This window comes from Lepisosteus oculatus, chromosome 3, assembly GCF_040954835.1.
Source record: "Lepisosteus oculatus isolate fLepOcu1 chromosome 3, fLepOcu1.hap2, whole genome shotgun sequence".
NCBI classification, from domain to species: domain Eukaryota; kingdom Metazoa; phylum Chordata; class Actinopteri; order Semionotiformes; family Lepisosteidae; genus Lepisosteus; species Lepisosteus oculatus.
The window spans coordinates 21610556-21632422 of record NC_090698.1 but is presented as its reverse complement, the minus strand read 5'-3'; the positions used below and the strand labels follow the sequence as shown (position 1 = coordinate 21632422).

The 21867-nt window shown below is 36.4% G+C and overlaps 2 protein-coding genes across 7 annotated transcripts in view; both read right to left on the bottom strand.

Moving 5' to 3' along the window:
• The window catches only part of slc4a4a (solute carrier family 4 member 4a), a 98928-nt gene extending 98351 nt beyond the window's left edge, over window positions 1-577 (bottom strand). For all 6 annotated transcript variants that reach the window (XM_015339894.2, XM_015339882.2, XM_015339896.2 and 3 more), the window contains exon 1: window positions 106-577. In XM_015339894.2, the coding sequence (XP_015195380.1) occupies window positions 106-125 (20 nt within the window). In that variant the 5' untranslated portion in view covers window positions 126-577. The remainder of the gene's footprint in view (window positions 1-105) is intronic.
• A 2067-nt stretch (window positions 578-2644) lies between these two features.
• dck (deoxycytidine kinase) lies at window positions 2645-21397 on the bottom strand. The gene is made up of 7 exons (XM_006627128.3): window positions 21221-21397; window positions 19594-19709; window positions 11681-11874; window positions 9961-10108; window positions 9135-9250; window positions 6333-6432; window positions 2645-4383 (listed from the first exon to the last, which is right to left on the bottom strand). Exons 1-7 carry the CDS (start codon window positions 21309-21311, stop codon window positions 4357-4359), a joined length of 792 nt encoding a protein of 263 aa, XP_006627191.2. The 5' UTR covers window positions 21312-21397; the 3' UTR covers window positions 2645-4356.
• Between the last annotated feature and the right edge of the window lie 470 nt (window positions 21398-21867).

Below are 21867 nucleotides of genomic sequence, written 5' to 3'. Positions count from 1 at the left end.
GTACATTAACCGGAAGCATAAATCATACGTGAACTATTTTGAATACAGTTTTTAAGATAAATCAACACACAATTGTAACGCTTTGAAATCGATTTGATTACTTACTTGTTCTTATCGGCGCTCATTTTGTCTTTTTCTTATCCTGAGCGATTTCCTCTTCAAGAACCCAGGAAAAACTGCACAGTCAAGTGCGTTGGCTCAGTTAAAGGGGCGAAGTTGTCTTATCTGTTTTCTCTGTTTTGATATGCGGTCTTACCTTTATTTTTTTTACGTTTAGTATTTTTCCAGTGTGCTAATCCCTGATATGATAAGGCGCGGCGATTAACTTCCAAGATAAAAGTTTCACCATGCACAATGAATGCCTTGCATGACTACTGCAGTGTCCTTGATTATAAGTATCATTCTTCAAACAACTTTTAAGTTAATTTTGTGAACAGCTAAAAACGCTGCAATGCCCAACAAAACGGGCAGACCATCTAGGAATACCTTCCTTTATTTGTTCGTGTGTGCTTTCTGTGTCGGCATGCAAAATGTCTAGTGTTATGTGCCCGTGTGGTAGTACTACTCAGTGTTCTGCGTGTCTTTTTTCCATATTTAAAGCACCATCCCTCCTCCACGTCACAAACCACAAGTGGGAGGTAGAGACAAGAGGTCACTTACTACTATGCTGAATCTTCTCACACTTCATTCAAGTCTGTTATGGTGGGTTTTGCTGTCATGAATGAACTGAAATTGGTGACATAATTGTATAGCTTAGACAATTTCAAGTACGTTAAAACACATAACGCACTTACGTTTTTGAAGTTATTAGAATCGGCAAACAATATACAATAGGTCTACAGTATATGTAAATATTTTATAATATGTCTTTGTTGTAAATGTATGTAATGTCTAGATTTTATTTTACTTTTATTTTTTGTTGTTTCATGTGAATTTCATTCTTTTATTTGCTTTGGCAACACTGAGTGTACCCATTGGTCATGCTAATAAAGCACCTTGAATTGAATTGATTTGATTTAATTATTTTTGAAAAATGTTCAAAAACCTGTCCTGCGTTATATTGATCCACTTTTATCATTACATCAATAACGTTATATGCTAAAATTGATTCTTGTTGTGATATTGTTTATATGACGTGTATATAATACAAATTTAGTTTTATCACTAAAATTCCCAAAATATTTGCTAAAAGTACTTTTCGTCTAGTTATTTGGTTTTAGTTAAGTTAAGATAGGAAGGTCACAGTAACAAAGACAAAACGCTTTGAAACAGAATTGAGCTTTTTGCGACCTCTGCTGGTTAAATTAATTTCTATTTCAATATTTCTCCTCGTGATAGGTTTACTGTACCTGTAAAGTATATGTGAAATTACAAAAGCAATGATTGATGGTTAAAAATAACCACTCACACTCAATGATAGAAATGTGTAGTGCAGTTTAATCATTTTTAATTCCTTTCAGCGTATCTTGAAATTCCAAGATATGCTGAAACATCCAAACATTAATTTAGAACTAATGTATGCATACATTGACAATGCATGCTGATGCTAATCAAATGTTTTCAGAAGAAAATAATAATGTATGAATACTGTATGAACACACTTCAGGATTCCTAGCAGTGTGAAAACAGACAGGACTGCTGCAGAATACACAAACGTTCTATAGAGAATGTAGAATTCCTTAAGGATTAGCACTGTGGAAGTTCTGTAGGGATTTCTTCAAGATCCTTCTTGCCTCCTGTAGGAATGTAGGATTTTGCTGGATTCATATGGGACTGTGGATTATCCATAAAAATCCAATATTCTGTTTTCAAACATAGAAACTCAGAAGCACCCATTTGTGATCTTTATTTTTTTTTAAAAAAAGGTAAAACCATTTAATGACACAGTAGTGACTACCACCTTGACAAGTAGTCAGCTACAAGTCAGAAGAGCAGGAAGCCTAAACACTGCTCTGGTTTTAAACTTGTTAGCAGCACAGAGGTGTGTGTTCATATTTAAGAGGTGGCTCACAGCTGCGGGGGACAAGCTTCATTTGATAGGTTTTAGTGTAAGGTGTTCCATCAATGTCATTTAAATTCTCATATATAAATGGACTTTTGTACTTTTTAAATGCCAACAATGAACTTACCTGTAAAAATATTCACTCATTCTGCCTTCTGCCGGTCCCTACCTGTTCTAAAGATCAGGTTATAATTTATGTGATAATCGCACCCCCAAGTGTCTTACAGACTTTTTTGTAGCAGAATTACTTTTTAAAAACCTTTTACAGGAAAAAATGCATTATGAGCAATAAAAAGGAAATGCTGTATATCAGTAGCACACAATTGCAGATTCAGTTTATCAACAAATGTATTCTAAGTATCAGAGAGAATAATTTAATATTCACAGTTTTAATAAGGTGAGGCATTACTCTTGGGAAGAGCCCAGAGCCGAGTTAGGTCCAGTTGTGAATTATTGGGATTGATATCTGCTTCATGATACTTAAACTTCTACAAGAGTCACAGATTAGGGAATGTTATTGAGATTTATAAATCCAATAGTTTGTTCCATCTGTACACATGCCCATTCAGGCCTGTAAGCAAGTTAAAACTGATTTCAACAGTTGCCAATGAAAATGACAAATGGCACAGGAGAACACATGACTCGAGTAAAATTAGATTCTCTTTAATGCCAACAATTGTTCTTAACTTGACTGTTCGGATGCATTTTGATCCCCCTTCAGTAGACAGTTACCAGAACCTTGTTATCTGAATATATTTAATGTGAATACAATTAGCATAGGAAAAGGCAGAAGATAATTCAATACCAAAGAAGCCTTTACACCTGTAATTATGTTTTTCTTTTTCTTTATTTCAACTTTTCAGTGTGGAATTTACCTCTGCTTGTTTTTTTAGCTTTCTCCCTGATGCTGCTTCCCTGTATAAACTGTATAAGTATAACTAATATCCCTAAGTTCCTGTCCATTCCTAAATTAAATGTTGCTTTTCCTTTGTATCTTTTGTCAAGATAAAAACGAACTGCATATACAATAACACAATCGTATTTTGCTGTTTAGAATCAAGCTCACTTTATTCTCACAACTGGCAAAAAAGGTGGGACTGATATTTCAGGTACAGTGCCTCCCTTTGTACAGAGGTAATGAATCTGTGCCTTGTGTGGACAAAATCACCTGTCTCTTTCAGGTGTTTTTCTTCAAACTTGCTAATCTTGTCTATGGAGTTTCTTCATCATACAGAATTCCCTATTCAAATAAACCCAGTTATGCAGTTCAAGTCCATTTTCAAAGTGATGATGTCAGACAATGTAGGAAAATCAGGCACCACTCGAATAATTTCACTAAAACCACTATTGAAAAAGCAGAGCTGGTCTTTGCAGATGACTCCTGACTCCTTCAGTGCCACACTGTTGAAGTGTCACATGCCACTCACTTCTCTCATTTGATTATATTAGCTTTCAAAATCTTTCAAAATACCATTCAAAGTCAGTGCATTGTTTGAATTACTTTTTTCTATTAGTGTCACTTCTAATGCAAAGTCAGACCAAGGGTAATATTACTGCACAGCATGTTTGATCAGGCAGTGAAAACTGGAAAATTATGTACATTACATACATTTAATACTTATACTTTCAACATTTATTTTAAAAACGAATTACTGACGTTTATTCTTTAGCAAAAGGCTTTGACATTTTAATTTAATAAGTTCTGTGTTTGTGAATCTACTACAGAAAACGTAAAACATTGCAGTTCTTCTAACATTTTGGAATCCACATTACAATGGCACTTTTTATCAATCCATCCAGTCATAGAACTACAAGGATTCTTTTAAAGACTCAGACCTAATAGAACAAGTTTAACACTTGAAATTTGAATAGGAGTTCTAATGAAACAATTTTACTTTTTCTCCAAGTAGTCCAGATCAAGTCTTTTACACATGATTATAGAAAAATAACAGGGATTTATATCACTGGTTTTATACTTTCTGTTACTCTAGGTATCACATGCTTACATGGTATATTTTAAGTAATTTCTCATTTTCATTCAGAATAAAGCAAGCTGTTTACATCAATGTTATAATATGCAAAAACATCATACAAATATAAAAATCTTTTTTTGCAGATACCTTTAGTTATCACATACACCAGAAAACACAAGTCTGCCAATCTTTAAAAAAAACTTGGCAGCACAGATGACACAAAAAGGAACAAAACAACAACAACCGATTACTTAATTAGATAATGCCTAACTTTTAGTTTCAAATACTAGATAAATGATTCAACCAAACATCTTTGCAAATACAGTACATCTTTTCTTCACAGAATTCATAAGGAGCTGATGTGCAGACATTCACTTCAGTCTATAAAGTGCTCAGGAACTCACTGACCTGTAAAATAATGATCATACCATTATAAGAAAAAAGACTCTCTATGGGAAACATTTTGCAGAACAATTTACAATTTTACACAAACAAGATGGGATCTGCCTAATGGACAGGAACATGTAATTAGCATTGAAATTATGAAAACATGATGATTACCCATTTGCACTTTATATATTACTCTTCAACTATAATTTTACAATTCCTTATTGCAACATAAACATTGTAAATCACAAAAAAGCAGAGTAACTATAAGGTTGTGGGTTCAAATCCCAGGCATGGCATTGTTGTTGTATGACTGAGCAAGTTATTTCCCTTTAATTGCTTCAGTAAAATGCACACACGTACAAAGGAAAGCTGCTTCGGATCAAAAGTATCAACTATATAAATTAACAATACCAAAAGTAAATCAATTTATCAAAAATGTAAAACTTAACAAGTTATAAATGGTTCACCCCATATTTCTAAAACAGCATAGTACTTCAGTATTCAACCTACAGTTTGCTGTTGTTTAGTGAATTTGAGAATTTTGAGCTTGTGAAAATGTTCCTTATCGTAGCATTTGGATATGCATTTCTAGAATTGTAATGTACAAGTTGGCTTGTTTTTGCAGAACTTTCTGCATAGGAAGGATTTTACATATGTAACTGTATCTCTATGTATATCTGAATATTTAAGAGATCTGTTCAATTTGAAATTTAGTGTTTACATTGTTACAGTTTTCTTATTGAGCTGTGAGTTACCAATAGGTAGGAATGCATATGCAAGTTTAATATTGACACAACCAGACATTGATGTTCCGTTACAATAATTTGTGAAAATGAATTCAGCATCACACACAATGAACACAGCAACACAGTCCTGCAATGACAAGGAATTGTAGGAGGTACAAATGTCTGTTTTTGCTTCAGATCTATTAATCTTTTAATAGCAATTTTCTTATTTAACTGTAAATTTTCGTTTATTTGCTCATTTGAAATCACCTTTAGTCCTTGCACTCACTGAAATATAAATATAAACAAACATTTATACCTGAAATTATATTTAAGTGCTGTGGAAAAAGCATTAAGAGAGCAGCCAGCTATTATTGATGAATAGAGCACAATGATAGTTTATGTGGAGTTATGGCAATAAAACACTCCTTATTAAATGATGCAGGCCATGGTTCTAAACTATAATAAATAATGCTCCAAACATCACTTTTTAGATCTCAACAACTGGCTGAACTCCAAACCATGTTTTATGACTTAAAGTACCACCTGAATTACAGTTTTAACTTATAATTCTAAGAACAGCTACAATAATAGAGAATTGGTTTCAGAGAACTTTCAGTTTTATCTATATATTTTTCAGAAAGGGGACAAGGTTCTGAACTGGCTCATTTGTGACTTGTCTTGTTGGATGTTTTCACCTGTGCAGTAATTTCAGTGTACACCAACACTTTTTTCATATCCCAGAGACATTAAAAAAACAGTGGACAGTTTTCTGTGATCGGGTATGTGTGTCTGTCTGGTAAACATTAAAGCCTCATATATAGGACTTTATATCCCAAAGTCCTAAAAAAGTGGTAAAAGCTTCTGTTAGCTCTGCTAAGACGTTTTTAGATATTGCAGGATTTACCCAGCTTTCAATATGTCTCAACTGAATGTCTGGGTCTGGGAACATTATTTTGGCAAGATCTACTGAAATGGATCTCATCTCTAACACTGAGATGAAGTATGGAACCACAACAACACTCAGGGAATTTACACGTGTCTTCCCCACCTCGAGCAGCATGTTCTCAAAACAGAATTATATTATTACTCATAATATTGTTCTCTGACACAAAGACAATTTAAGGGTTCCTATTTCAGACATGTTTAAGCTGACATCAAAGACCATTCTTTTCTATGCTAACAAAAATACAGATGCAAAAGATAAACTGTGCCCAGAGAACACAAAAACATTTTCCATACCTTTTCAATCATAGTGGCACACTTTCTTTTATCGCCTTTAAAGTCTTCATTTACATCCAAAGTCAAGACAGGAACATCATTCAAGTAGTCAAAATCCATGCTGCAGAAAACAAATATTAAATTGTTTAGGTGTTCTTATACAACTCTTAAAAACAGTATCATGTCCTTGGATTTTTATAGCCTGTTGACTAAACCTGACAGGTCCTAATGACAGGTTCTACATAGTCATCAAAATTTAGTGTAATATACTGTATTATGAAATTAACATTGTATTGAGTAAAGGTACAAATTCTGACCAAGGGTCTGCCACTGACATGTTAAGTATTGCTTGTGGTTTGAGCTTGAGTTTTGATTTCCTCATTATTAGCAGCAAATTTTATCAAGAAGAAAATATCCTGTGGAATATAACAGAGCATTAAACCTTTCACTTAACAGAAATTCCTGTAAAACCTATTTGTTAACAATATATGCAGTAAATTAAGAAACAAAATATCCTATGAAATATTCTGAAATGATAGATGAACATGTTGTTTTCACATGTAGCATGTTTTATATGCTTTTTTATAATAGCACTTTAATGTTTCAAAAAGCAACACAGTTGGTGTGCTTAAAAAAACTCTTCTCCACATCACTAAAACCACATAAAACTCAACCTAATCAAGCACCTACAGAGTCTTTAAAGAGGACATGATGGTAGACCACCAGCTTGCTTTCTCTATGGGAGTTGGGAGTGTAATATTCAGTGCAGTCTGAGCACTGTTGTCCAATGTAGGAGCACAGTTCCATTCTATACCTCTAATTATTGAAAAAGTATTAGTTTCCTTAAAATATTAAAATTTAACATTCGGTCATATCACTATTATTGATCATTATTATTAAAATATTATAATTAAATTTGAATTTTAATATATAATTATTACAAATATTAAGGGCAAAAATAATATTTAGCATAGAGTCCTATGTGTTGTATCTGAAATGTTTTAACAAATCTGCTTTGAAGCAGATTTTCTGCACACAAAATACAATTTGCCTGGCATTCTAAAATATAAGTTAGAGTTCTGTAGAAATAAATACAATCTTTTTTTAATATCATCATTTGTTCTGAACATGTGTTGATTAAAATCTTTTAACCAGTCCAATGTTCTGGCAATATTTAATGTGTGATGCATGTACATAATACAGAGCATTATTTATTTTTGCTCCCTAGAACAGGACCTGTCTTCCTCTGCTATTCATTTCTTTGCTTAATTTTCTGCTTACAACATTTAAAAAGCTGGAAAGAAAGATTGTATTCCTTTAAACCTATTTACTTGAAAACTCTCCTGAGGAAAATATGAAAATATTCTTGTTTAAAGTACTTTAATTGCTTTCATGAATGCTTCCCAGCAGGTGACTCGAACACTGAATCAGTCATTGGCACAGTAACAAAGTGTTGGAAAGGCTGTGAACAGGAGAGGCTGACTTTTAAACAACACAAAGGGTCATTTTAGAGATCTGCTTTGTTCATGATGGCCTATGACCTTCATCAACTGATTGCAGTTTTGATCCTATAACCTAGGTTAGCAGAGTATTAAAAGCAATGAGACCAGAAATACATGTACCATCAGAAGAATTATTACAGCATGATACAGTACCTGTATATATATATTCGTTTTATCATACTTTCCCAGTTTTCATGCAGCTTTACCATATTCTTACTTTAACTTCTCTGTGCTTTACTAAACTTTACTCATCTTAAACCATACAATTTTTAATAAGGGTTTATTTGTTTCAAGCGGAATCTTTGCACCAAGCCAATGCAATTTAAAAACCAAACTGCTCTGACCTAGATTCTATGGTCAATTGAGTCTCTATTAATCATTCTACACTTACAGTACATGGTGATAGCTTTTATAATTCTAAGTAAAACGTCCAAGTTAGACCTCTAAGCAACACTTTCTGGCACACTCTCCCATGCCCTTGTTATGAGACTTTACAACTCAAGCTCTTGTATAACTTTAATTGAACACTCACTGCACAAGGCACCAATCCCTTCTCTGTGATAAAACAGTCACAGAGTGTCTGTGTGTCAACATGAATATGTATACAAGTCTGTCCAATGCATCACAGAATCTTATTAATAAGAAGAATTCCTTGCACTTATATAGGGATTTTCATGTAATTTTTCATGACAATTAGTGAGAAATTGTCACACCGATCGGATTAAGGGACAACTTTAAGAAGGAGCAACTGCACAAGGCCGGAGAGAAATTTAGCCAGGCCCAGGGTAATAACCCAATCTTACAGTCCCATGGGATTCATAATCAGGACATCTGTTTAACATCTCAAGGACAGTATCTCCTAAAGCACAGTGTCCTCTGTCAAAGTGAGGGCGAACTGGGTTGAAAGGTCTGGTATAGATGAAAGAGTACTACCTACCAACCCTCCTGCCCCACTTAACAGCAGTAACATGAGATTCTTTAGAGGTCTCCCATCCCAGTATTGATCAGGCGAGAAAGTGGTAATCAACACCATGCAGGTTTTCTATTTCGTACTTATAGCAAATATCAGAGGTTGAAAAAAGCAGCACTTAAAAGTACACAGGTACTCTTAAAAATACTGTATGTTATTTGTCACAACAATGGACAAAAAATAGCCAAGTAAAAATACCCATGGTTAAAAACAAGAATCTTGAGATTTACAGTATCTACATCAATAGGGATTTCAGTGCCTCTGTGACTGTGTTGCTTTTGAAGTTTTAAATGAACTCCTAAACCACACAGCTGGGAGGATGTTTCTCTGCAGCAGGGATAGAGGTCTCACCGCATGGTTTTATGCTGAAGCCAGCTCTCGTGCTTGAAGTGGAGCTTCTCCAGATACTCCAGGGGAATGCCTTGTTCTTCCTCTCGGCCCCGTGCATGCAGTCGTTCCATGCATTTCTAATATTGAATAGTGACAACAATTGACAAATTTGCAAACACCAAGCACTATAAATAATCATTAATATATAATTTTCTACATACTCTCACTTTGAGATCACTGTTTCACCCCCTCTTTTTCTTATGATCATAATGCAGCACACTATTTAAAACAATAATGACTAGCACTTTATAACAATAATCTTTTTTAATACAGTGCCTATGATGTAAGTAATTAGTGTGCAAGTTTATTGGACAAATTTAAATTTCCTTTGTGTGCTGAGGCCTGAATTGTTAAAACCCTGCACTGAAAGCACATCTGGGTTTCAAAAATAAAAACAACACTCCTACAATGAACCTAGGACTAGTTATATAACCATAATAAATAGTCTGAGACCTTTGATTGTTGTCAAATGCCGCATGTATTTTATATCACATGACAACAGGCCAGAGGAAAGCTGCCATGCCTCAAAGGAATGCCCAACAGGACAAGCAATACTGACTGCTCTCCATTAGAGAGCATAATGACACCCTTCCCGCCAATATTGCTCACAACAAATGTACAGCTGAGGGCAGCCTGTATCCCCCTGTACCAGAATAAAAGCAGGCTGCCTCACAGAGCCTACCTAAAAGGACCCTGAATTTTACACTGAGTGTCTAAAAACGCTGAGGATATTGGTTACTGGATTCTAAGACAGTGAAATAAAGTGAAATTCCAGGTGCTCCCTTACCTCAGGAATTGCGCGGAGATAGATAATTCCATCTAGCGCAAGCTGTTTTCCAAACTGAGAGTGCAGCCATGTATGCCAGTCCTGATAGATAGCCCATTCAGTTTCATTAAAGCATTCACTTTCATACATATTAGAAGCAAAAATGTATCTGAAAAAAACAAAAGACAGGACACGTATATCTGGGATGTTGCAAGTGCCATAAAACAAAGTTAGCCTACTTCAGTATTCAAGTGCTCAACTATCTCTTTATTCTCTTTGTTTTACCACATTAAACCACAACCTACTGCTTTTTCCTCTGCAGGTGGTTTAATAGATAAACATTTAACACCCTGTTCTTACTGTATGTTTCGTAAAAGATGAGTATTTCAAGGTATATGTTCTGTCTGGAACAGAACGGACTGCAGTCTTGGAAGACTGAGAGGGTGCATGACTGATCAATAAACAGTTCTACAGGAAGCTGCACTTACGATATTACTCTTGTTTAGGAAGATCTGACTGAGTGGAAAAATGATACTTTGGAATAGGTAACTAACTCAGAGATATTGCTTTCCTTTTAAGTGTTAATGTGTAACAAAAAAGCCATAAAAATGAACTTATTAGAACATGACCCTTTCTGAAACAATTTTACTAATGCCAAGAAACACTGAAAAAAAAATGTCTTAAACCAGTTACAACAGGAAAGGCACTACTGAAAATCATTTTCTGAACTAAAGCTGGGGATCCACAATTATGGTATAAACATAAGTGTTAATAGCCATAAAAAAGATAATAACTTTAATTTAACTCTTGAACAATGCTTGCTAAGTGAGAAAAAAAAAATGTTAAGAGTTGACTTTCTGTAGCTGATTAGGTCAGGGACTTTCAGCATTTTCCAGAGAAAGTTTTGTTTTGTGCAGTATACTGTTTATATATCCAAAAGAAGTGGACAGCTATCTATGATTTTAATATTGTTTGTTTTAAACAATGTGCACATTTTCTGTTATCTATAATTGTTAACATTAACCATGTTAATGTGCTCACTGTCAGTAGCATAGAGACAGGATTTTTTCACTACATGCTGGCTTGGGAGATAGAATTAGATCATATTTGAAAGTTACAAATCAGGTACTGGACTAATAAATATATATTATATTATATTTTATAATTATAAAATATTACAGATATATGATTCATTTCGTACTTCTTGACATACTCAGACTTCTGCAGTGCATTTGAGCATCTTCCTCTGAATACCCTGGCTTGAGATTACACATCATGGCATGTGCACACAGCATTATAATTCGACTTAAGTAAATCAATTCAGATAGCACGCAACACAACTATGTTTTTAAATGCTGTATGCTGGAAAAATCACTGCAGAAGTCAGATAAAAATAAAATTTACCTTAGTTGCCTACCCACCAACTGATCACAAAATAACAACACACTTGTTGTTTACCAGAGGCTTCACTGGGTTTTTGATTTGGTCTTGGAGGGCAAGTCAAACGTTTGAATTAATCTGAGACAGAGGCTTGAATCGTGTCTAAAATGACAGGGCCAACTATGATTCAGTAACTTCCAGATACCGTAGGTCTTAGAAACAGGCACTAGTTCAAAGCCTGTGAAAACACTCAATGTGTGACGTTCTAGTCACGTGGCTTACTAAAATTGGTAAGACAGAACATGGTGCACAGAGGAGGGGGAAGAACACTAGCACAGTCCATCCGCCTTGTATACTGTACCTGTCACTGTAAACCGATCTCTCAAAGAACTGCACTGGGTTCTCAGCGTCCAGGAGCTTTCCATTCCGATAATTGAGCTGTGCACGCACTCTGCTCATGCAGGCATAGGTCTGAAAGGTGTAGGCCCATCTCTCTGGTTTCTCATACATCATCTGGAGGACATTCCCACCACTCTTCTGAGACGTTGTTAATTCCTTTTTTAAAGAAATTAAATACACAGTGTTACCTTACATATCTTAAGGCACTCTATAAATGAGGTGGAGTAAAGAGAAAGACCATTTAACAGACGTACAGTTATATAAGCTTCACTTAGATGAAACCTGTGCAGTATATAATTAAAGGTTTTCTTGGGATCATTAAGGAATATTATTTTTTTTCCAGGGTAATGCTCCCACGATCATTCAATGCTGAATTGTACTGGGTTTTTTTTTCTCACTGAATGTCAAAACACATAACATCAGGTTGAAGGCTGTTTTCATATGAGGACATTGCACGTGAATATCTAGAGAAATACTTTCTATGACTCAGAGCTGTAAGATATGAACAAATCCAGGGAATGAAGAATATTGTCTCTTCCCTTAAACTTCCAGTACATGGTACTTCCAAACATTTGAATGGTACCATATAAACATAAATATATTTTATAGGTTTTTTTTAGTCTATTAGAACAGCACAGGGGACACCACTGTACATTATTCACCGCTGGTGGTTATAAGGAAAGGTGAAGGTTTACAGTTTAAATCAATAAAATGCCCCTTAAGGTACTCAAATTACATTACCCATTCCATGAATACTGTACTATATTAGTGCCAAACATTAGTGCCAAAAAGATAAGACAGTCTGATTTGGTACAGTTAGTTTTACTGCAAATATTTGCAGTGCACCTACGGTAAATTTACTGAAGTTCCAGTCTGTATAACAGCAAGCAAATTTACATCCTCTGCTTTAAACAGATTATGAAGTTTAGATAAAGATAGCAAATTTCCACAGATGGAAAAGATAATTTTTTCCAAGAGACTGTCAATGTTCATAGCATCTGAGATCATGGAGTCCAAAGCATCAGATGACCAATATGATATGTTGTCTTGAGAATGACATGGAGCAGCTGGGGGACAGCTGCCTCTGCATGCTCCTAATAGCCACTAAAGGTTTGTCGCAATGGGAACTGTCAGGAATTGGAGCACATGACCATATTCTCTACGGCAGATGCAGAGTTGCTCATGTCCCTTCATGACTCCTCACATTAGAGAGGCTGGTCAGGCCTTGGGTACTTTCAGAAACATCAAACAATGCAAATGTGGTCTGATAAGTAATAGTACAAACTTCAGAGTCAACACTGTGTATGGAGAGTATCTGTCCATCTTCATCTCTCGCCTACAAAGGGATCCTAGGGTAAAATATGGGGATTTGTCAACACAGAGCTTCCCATTTTTCACTAATTCCAACATTACTGTTATAACATCTGAGCATGTCATCCTCCTGCCTTTCTTGAGCTGCAGCACATGATCTGTATTTTAATGGCTACAACAAGCTCTCCTCAAACTAGGCTAGTCAGCAGGACCCTCGGTCGTTGATTCACAGGCCTGCAAGGCCAACTGATCTCAACCTCACTGAATGTGCGTGGGAGACTCTTCCAGGATTACGTTCCCACAACATACTCCTAGATCCATTCCCCAGCAAGACTCTGCCCTTGAAGAAAACAGCAGACACAACTGAAGTGAGCACTGAACTTAAGGAAACAGCCTTTACTGTTAAATAATAAACCTTTACGTCCTACTGAAATAAATACATTTCCATTATTTCAACCTTACGACTTCCAAAAACAGAATTTATACAGTCATAACACTGACCTTTGCATCGATATTTGCATAGTCTGTTTAACGTCCAAAGGTTATCTCCACCATGTCTTGAGTAACAGCGTACCATTTGCAGCCAAAGGAAGAACCTTGATCAAAAGCTGCCTTTGTTCCTAGATCTGCTAACACCAACTGAACAATGCAAACATTCTCTGTTAAGGGAGTACATAAGTTACGCCTTTGGCAGAAGTTTCCTTTTCGAGCCTCGCAAACACCTTGTGCTTCTGAATCTCCCATCTAACTTGTTACTTTACAGGTTAAACTGGGCTCAATCGCTGCTGTAAAAAGGACAGCGCTAAGGAGAATATTTTAAAATGTCCCCCACTGTTACCTCTCTTCTTATGAAAGAGACATTGCACGTCTGTTGCCAGGTGAATGTTTTTGTGTGTCGCACAAAAGAAAAAGAAATCACTTCAAAACCTACTGTCACAGCACCAGCTAAAAGCGATTCAATACAATGAAAACATATAAAGCTGAAATCAAACAAAATGGATACAGAAGATCAAAAAAAGATTTTTTCAGGCAAGAATCAAAAACACACAATGTGGCTGCCTAATGTGGCTGAGCCCTTCTATCTCCGGAGATGGAGACGAACATTTGGAACACATAATAAACCAGAATCTACCGAGTGAAGGCAGTGCGTAGGGAAGGTAACTGATAACAGATCAGCTAGATACTGAGAAGTCATGTAATGGACAGTAGAAACTTGAACAACAGCGAAATGAAGGATCTCAAAACCTGACAGGAAGGCAGTGCAAACACTTCAAAACAGGAGTGATCACTTACAAAGACACATTCAGAATTCTAGCTGCCGAATTCTGTTCATAATGTATGTGTACAGTAATATACCGTAAGTGTTGTTTCAGAGGCTCTCCAAGTAGGGTAGTCCATAAACAATCGTTGAAAACAATGCATGAACCATTTGTTCTGCTACAAAGACAGACAACTTATCAGTTTTTTCTGTGATTTATTTAGATTTCCAGAAGGCCTTTGATCAAGTTCTCAATTCTCAAGTTACAGGTAGTTGGCATTCAGGAAAAAGTTACCTAAAACCTGATTTACAGTATATCAACAGTCTTGAGATGATTCTGATGACACACAATTCTGCTATAGTTAGTAGGCAAGTTTGTAGATGATCGGATGATCGGAGGATCGGCGAAAACTGCAGAAAATGAATTTAGAAAAGATTTTGATAAAATTCAAGATTGGGCAAGCACGTCGTAGGTAACGTTTAATGTAGACGATTGCAGGGTTTTGCAGGTAGTAAAAATATCAACTATAAATGCAAAACTTAAAACACTAAGCTACAAGAGGCTACTTATGAAAAAGACATGGGTATTGATGTTGACACATTGTTTACATCTTCCAGACAATATGAGGATGCAATAAAAAAGAGACAAGCTATACAGCCATGTGTTTGAAACCCATGGCTGTATCCGTCAACAAACAGCTGATAAGATCCCAGATTCTTGTAGCAATATGCTTATAACCACCAAATAGGCTATATCGGCCAAAACGCCTCCTCACTTCTGTAATTTTACTTATGTTTTAATGGCAGCAAAGGAGTGAGCCCGGCAATATTTCTAACACAGAAAAACAATACTTTTTTACAGGAAGTTCAAAAGCCAATACAGGATACTGCAGATAATCTGGCCCGTGGCACCAGCTAAAGATAATAAGGCATTGGTTTCACATAACAGATGGGAGGAAAACAACTGAGGCATAGTGCATTAAATACTGGTAGGGATAGGGAACACAATGAAAAGATGATGCTACAATAATTTATGAACACTCATGGATCCTCACAAGCGGTATTTAAAATTCCTAAGAAATTATCAATTTAAAATGGGGTGTGTAACCCTACAACTCCACTAACTTCTGCGGAGAAGCAGAAATAGACTGTGGCTTACATCTGTCATTTAAATAACAAGTAATTATATTCAATAATTAGTAAATAACGAGGCTGGAGCCAATGCATATGTTTGTGAATGCATTTAGCTCTTTTCGATTAATGTGCATAATGGTACAGTATCTATTTTTCAAGTTACGCAAAGAGCCATTCTCTTGCCACGCCTCTGGGTAGAAAGGCGTGTGGCTAAGGCAGAAAGGCTTTATTGTCTGTCTTTGTTTCAGTATTTTGTGAGGACATTGCCACCTTGTGGTTAATAGAAGAAATAAACTATAATAATCCCTTACACTTCCACAGCGCTTTTCTCAACATTCCACACTAAGTGCTTTACAGGTAATAGGAACTCCCCTCCACCACCACTGACGTATAGCCCCCACCTGGAGGAAGTGACGGCAGCCATGACTCTCACCACACATCAGCTGTCAGTGGGGAGGAGAACAGAGGGGTGAAGCCAATTCAAAGATGGGTATTGTTGAGAAAGGCCTGGGGGAAATCTGACCAGGAACACTGGAGTTCACCTACACCTTTTGAGAAACACCCAGGGATATTTAATGACGACAGGGAATCAGGACCTTAGTTTTATGTCTCATCCGAAGGACAGTGCCTTTTTACAGTATAGTGTCCCCATCACTATACTGGGGCATTAAGACCCACATAGACCTCAGGATGACTGAGCAACCTTAGCTCTCCCATCCAGGTACTGGCCAGGGTCACACCTGCTGAGCTTCAGTGGGTTGTCAGCTGTGAGTTGCAGGGTTATATCAGATATATTAGAACTGTGGAAATGAAGCTCTTGTCATCCCATTAAATATAATGCCTTAGCCCTTTATATACTACCTGTTGAGCATCTCTGCCCAGAGTAGCACAGGCCAATTCAGAGGCTATGGAATGGTGTGTGTAGGAAAGGTTAAAGCTGCCTTTAAGAATGTGCAGATACTTTGTGAGAGGTTTGCAAAAAGTTTGACACATGAAGCTGAGACACAGATTTAGTGATGGGCTAAAGCACTATGGTAGATTATGTGCATGTACTGTTAATATACTTTAATTACCCCTATGTATGGCAATTTCCTTGCTGTGGAATAAATTAAATTGTATTATTTATTTTACTGTTTATTTTATTTTTTCTTTGCAGTGAATATTTGTTTTTGTGCATCTCTACATTTTCTTGTGTATGAATTGCTTTCAGTTACAGCACAGTTCTAGTAGGGAGCCACGTCAGTTTGCGTAGGTTGTAAAGAACAGAGAAAGGTTTATTCCATGCTGAAAGGAAAAGAAAATGTTCTCTTTTCTTTTCCTTTCAGCGTGGAATAATCCTTTACTTCACTTGTAAAAGTTGTTTTCCTTCAAAGGACCTATATAAAGTTAGATAGTTGCCAATAAATAAAAAACATGGAATAAAACAAGTCAATATATTTTTACAAGTGTAATAGCTGCCTAACATTTAACTCAAGCTTGTTATAATTAGTTTGCAAAATGGCTCCAATGCAGACATTCTCAAACCACACAGTATTTTATTACCCCACTGTGAAATATGTGACTGCCGTTTGCCAATGAGATCCCGGGAATTTGTCAGAAACATTCTCAAAGTCACTCACGAGATCCAGTGCATGCCAGTTAGCAATCTAATAAAGTAATTTGTTTTCCTGAAATCACTTGTTCAGAATCAAAGAATTACTCTACATTCTGTCCACTGATCAAAATTGTAAGCAGTGGTCAAGGAATGTCACAAAGGAACTAGCAATTCACATACTTTTATACAGATCCACCGCGCTGGTGAATTAATGAGACGCATAAGGCAGAAATAAGGACAGCTGGTCATTGGGGCATTTTGTCAACAATGTGAAATGCATGAAGGCACTTGTTGGGGCATGATTTCTGAGACGGATCACTGACATACCACATGCACATTGTTCTGCCCTCAGCAAGAATGTAAAATACATTGTCTGTGGTGATAAAGCAGCTCTCTAGCTGTTGAAAAGGTGCCCTTTTAAAAGCTTTTGTGTGCAGGAAAGCACTGCATCTTGTTTTCTGTATGGTACGTTTCACCTGGTTGGCACTACAAGACACAGTAAAGATGGCATTCCCAGTGTAGGAGTGCCCACTGGCTGTAAAATGAGCCTGCAGTTATGCATTGAATCTACAAATAGAAACACATAGAATCATCTGTGCCTACTTAGATGCAAAATGCATTCCTTCCAGCTCACAAAAGTACATCTCTTGCTATGATTCTGGTGTGTCACTTACTCTAAATTACAATTTACACATTTCAGTTATGATTACAGACTATTAGTTAATACTTTTCCTCTCTGTGCATATATGCAAGGGTCCTTTTCACTTATTCCAAGGATGTTTCCTACCTGAAAATGAAAATGTTATTTTTTCACGTGTTTGGAAAGGTTCCTTATTAAATGTTTATTTAAGCTGTATACAAATGTTATGCATTAACAAAAGACCCTGGATGCCACAAAAAGTCCCTGACTTCCTATGGCGTTTCTCAGGTGCTACTAAACAGATGGTAGGTTTGCACTTCTGAATAAGGACAGCTGAATCCATAGTGATGTGCTCTCTACTGTAGATCACCCCAAGGCAGATAACTGGAGCCGGAAGAGGACTGGACCATAACGCAGCTATTCAAAACTATGCCATCTGTTTAGCTGCTGTGTTTAACCTAATACTGCAGGACGAAGCAGCTGCCGTTTCAGAAGTACCCAACAGATGGCAGCCTGCATTCCTCACGCAGCACAGACAAACCCTCCTTTCCTTAGGACAGAATCCCATCAAGCTTCAAGATATTCCCTTCAGAAGGCAAAGTGATGGTGTTTTTCATTGGACCACTCCAACTGGACCAAACAACAAACTCAAAGTCAAAACCGCTATAGCTTGTGGACAAAGTTTAACAAACAAAAACTATGTTTCATTTCATATATCCTTGACAGGATTTTTCCAAAGTTTATTTAAAATACCTGGAATTGGTTTATTCAGACAATAACAAAACTTAATTTTCATTCAGACTTGACTCGAAATTTCTCCAGTGTAAACCATGTGAGAGGAAAGCCCAGAGGTTAGTCACACACCTCAAAAACAGGTGATCATGTTACCCATTATTACCCATAATGCTAGACCATTGCTACTCACCCTGGGGTCCATGGAGAGGGAGTCCCTAGAAACAAATTAAACTTCTGATTTGTTCTGATGAAGGTAATACTTTGACTGCTCAATCTGTGCCTTTTCAATATTAATTTTATTTCATATAGGATTACTAAAATTAATTGTTAATTTCTGGGTTTTATATTTAATTAGCGGAACCTTATTAAGAGGGATTTCTCAGATAGGAGTTCCAGCCAAAACAGGCTGAAAACCCTGGTGTAGATTATTACATTTCAGTGATATCAGGAATTGTGTATTCTCTAGAGATCCCTGTTTAAATCAGGCACCTCAGTTCAGCTAGTATGTGCACCATCTGCTTTACAGACTTCAGGCACACCCTGCCCTCCATATAATGTGAACATTTTACAGTGGAGCATCTATCACAGACACTAAAAATACTGAACAATTGGTGCACAAGGTCCCCTGCAAAATACCACTTTTACAAACTTTCTATAACACATTACTGAGCAACCAAACTTAGTTTTTAGCAGAAATGTTGTGACTAATCGACTGTGAATTTGAGACTACATTGACATACAGAAAATACTCCATTTTGAATATTGCCATTACAGTTGTGCATTCTGTCAGTTTAAATAGGACGTTTCTATTCATAGTGATATCCTTAAAACAGGTCCCTCTTCCAGAATACTCTTGAGCAACGCCAATCTTGAAAAATAACTTGAAATGCAGTCATTTAATATCTCCCTAAACCTCCACACTGCACCAGTGTATTCGGATTTAGACCTGGGTGCTATGTGAATGGAGTTGGTATGTTCTCCCTGTGTTCACATAGGTTTGCTCCCACAGTCCAAAAGACATACTGGTAGGTTAATTGGCCTCTCAGAAAATTGTCCCTAGTGTGAGTATATCTGTGTTTGTTTCTGTGTGCCCTGTGATGGACTGGTGGTATCCTGCCACCAGGGGTTGGGCTCTGGCTCCCCTGTGATCCTGTTTTGAATAGAGTGGTTAGAAAATGGATGGATGAATCGAAAATCGGGCACCTCATATTCGCTGTGTTGAGTCTGCACATTGCACCACCTAGCTATGGGCTCAGGTACGATCTCCCACTCCTCGCTGTATCCCTCCAGCAGACGCACGAACGTGGACTTGCCTGCAGCTGACAGATCAAATAAAACAGGAATTCAACTGTTATTCAAACCTTCAGAACCAGACAATGGGCAACACCTCCATCATTACAAAGGGGATTTCCTAAAAAAATAAAATACCTGTCCCTGAAGTGAAAAGCTAAGTTGAAAAAGAATATTCTCCCATTGTTAGAAAGCTTTGTATTCCTGGTGATGGTCATGGCAACCTGGAGCCTAATCCGGAAGCACAGTGCAAGACTAGACTCTTGACAGGATAGCAGTCAATCATGGAGCCGACACACAGAGACAGGAACAATTTTGAGACACCAATTAAACTAGACAAAACAACAGAAGACAAAACTGGTGCCCTTTGAATAAACTCCAGGTGAACATGCACACTCCACACAGAAGGTGCTTCAGTCTGGAATTTAACCCAGGATCCCAAAAATGGCACTAATTACCACGCTCCAAGCTGATCTTAAAGGGAATAGTGATACACTAGGTGATTAGTCTATTTTAACTAATATCTACTGGTCAGCCTACATCTAGACATCATTTTCACACCTCTAGTTACCAGACTAGTTAAGTCATAAGGCCAGAAGAGACACATTACCTAACTTGTCTTCTTCATAGTGATGTATTTGTTCCAAATTGACTAAGTTGCAATCATTAAATATTATTTAATACATATATCTATTTAGAAACATAAACTGGATGTGTCAATTACCATGTTTAATGATTACTTTGTGCACAGTGGTTACCTGACTTGTGAATAGGGCTAATTTCAATTAACTGTGAGCAAGAAAATTTACAAAAACGTGTATTATTACACAGTGCTATTTATTTTTACACATTTGCCTTATTTCTATAAGAGTATAGGAATCTGAACAACATACTGTTCTATTAATTAGAATCAATTTTATTTTACATGGTAGAAAAGCCTTCATTTTAAGTATTAGTTAAACAAACTGAGAAGCATAAGCTCTCTACACAAACGATTCTAAGTAAAGACTCTAAGATACTTATAATAGTATCTGTTTTATTGTTCTGTTCGATCTTCTAAGTATTCATGATTTTTAAGAAATGTTTTATCACACGACTGACTGAAAATAAATTGCAAGACCAAAAAACGGACACACCATAATGAATATTGAACTATGCGGCACCTTCGGGAAAAAAAAAAAAACTTTAGTTATATTTTACATTTTAAAAATGCCTTGGTTTGAATTACTTGATTTCACAAAATAAAAGAAAGGTTAATTTCTTCTTGTTGACACAAAATCAGTACATATTAAGGTACTGTAAGATCTTACAATTATGAAAACCGCGCATAGATTAAGAATTTGGCGCCACATACGATAAATGTATGAAACAAAACTGCAGCTCTGCCACTTTAAGCAGTAAAACATTATATTAAGAGAATTAAAAACACAGTCATACTCGGAACATTTTATGTGTAAGACAAAATAACAGTCTGGATACAGATTACCAAACTCATATCGAAAGAGAAACTCTAGTTTACATTTTATTTTAATATACTTACCAATATTGCCTTCTATTGATATTTTCTTAACCCTTGTCTCTAAACTGTCGTTCAGAGGACTTGTGCAGGCTCTTTTCGGCGTAGGTGACATACTTGAAAGACTGAAACTTTAATTTTAAAACGACAATAAGCGCTTCCCGGTTCTGTGTGCAGACTGCAGCAGAAGTACAGAAATCGCCCAGGAAGGAAGACAGTTTGAAAATTTGGCGCTCAGAGCTGTCAGTCCTATGAAAGAAACCACGATTTCTTAAGCACCGCCTACTGCAACACTGCAGCTGTCAAAATCGAAGTTTGCACTTTTCAGCTGTTTCAAAATTGATATGCTTTCTGAAACTTGAACTATATAAAATATATGAAAGGTACTCCAGTGGATAAAACAAGGTGTATTACAATAAATAAAATGTAATGTTGTTTATTATTGAGCAGAACCCCTCTAGCGCCTTCAGGTTGCACAGGACTCTTACTTTATACCCCTACTACTGCAACACCTACCATAATGTTCAATTACACTGTGAAGACCAATCAAGAACATGGAATTGAGTTTGATTACTGTTTTATACTTTTATTCTTTTGTAAAATGTATTTACAGCCAAGCTTGAGCTTCATGATGTAATGTAATTTAAAAAAAATATTCTGGTAAATTTCAG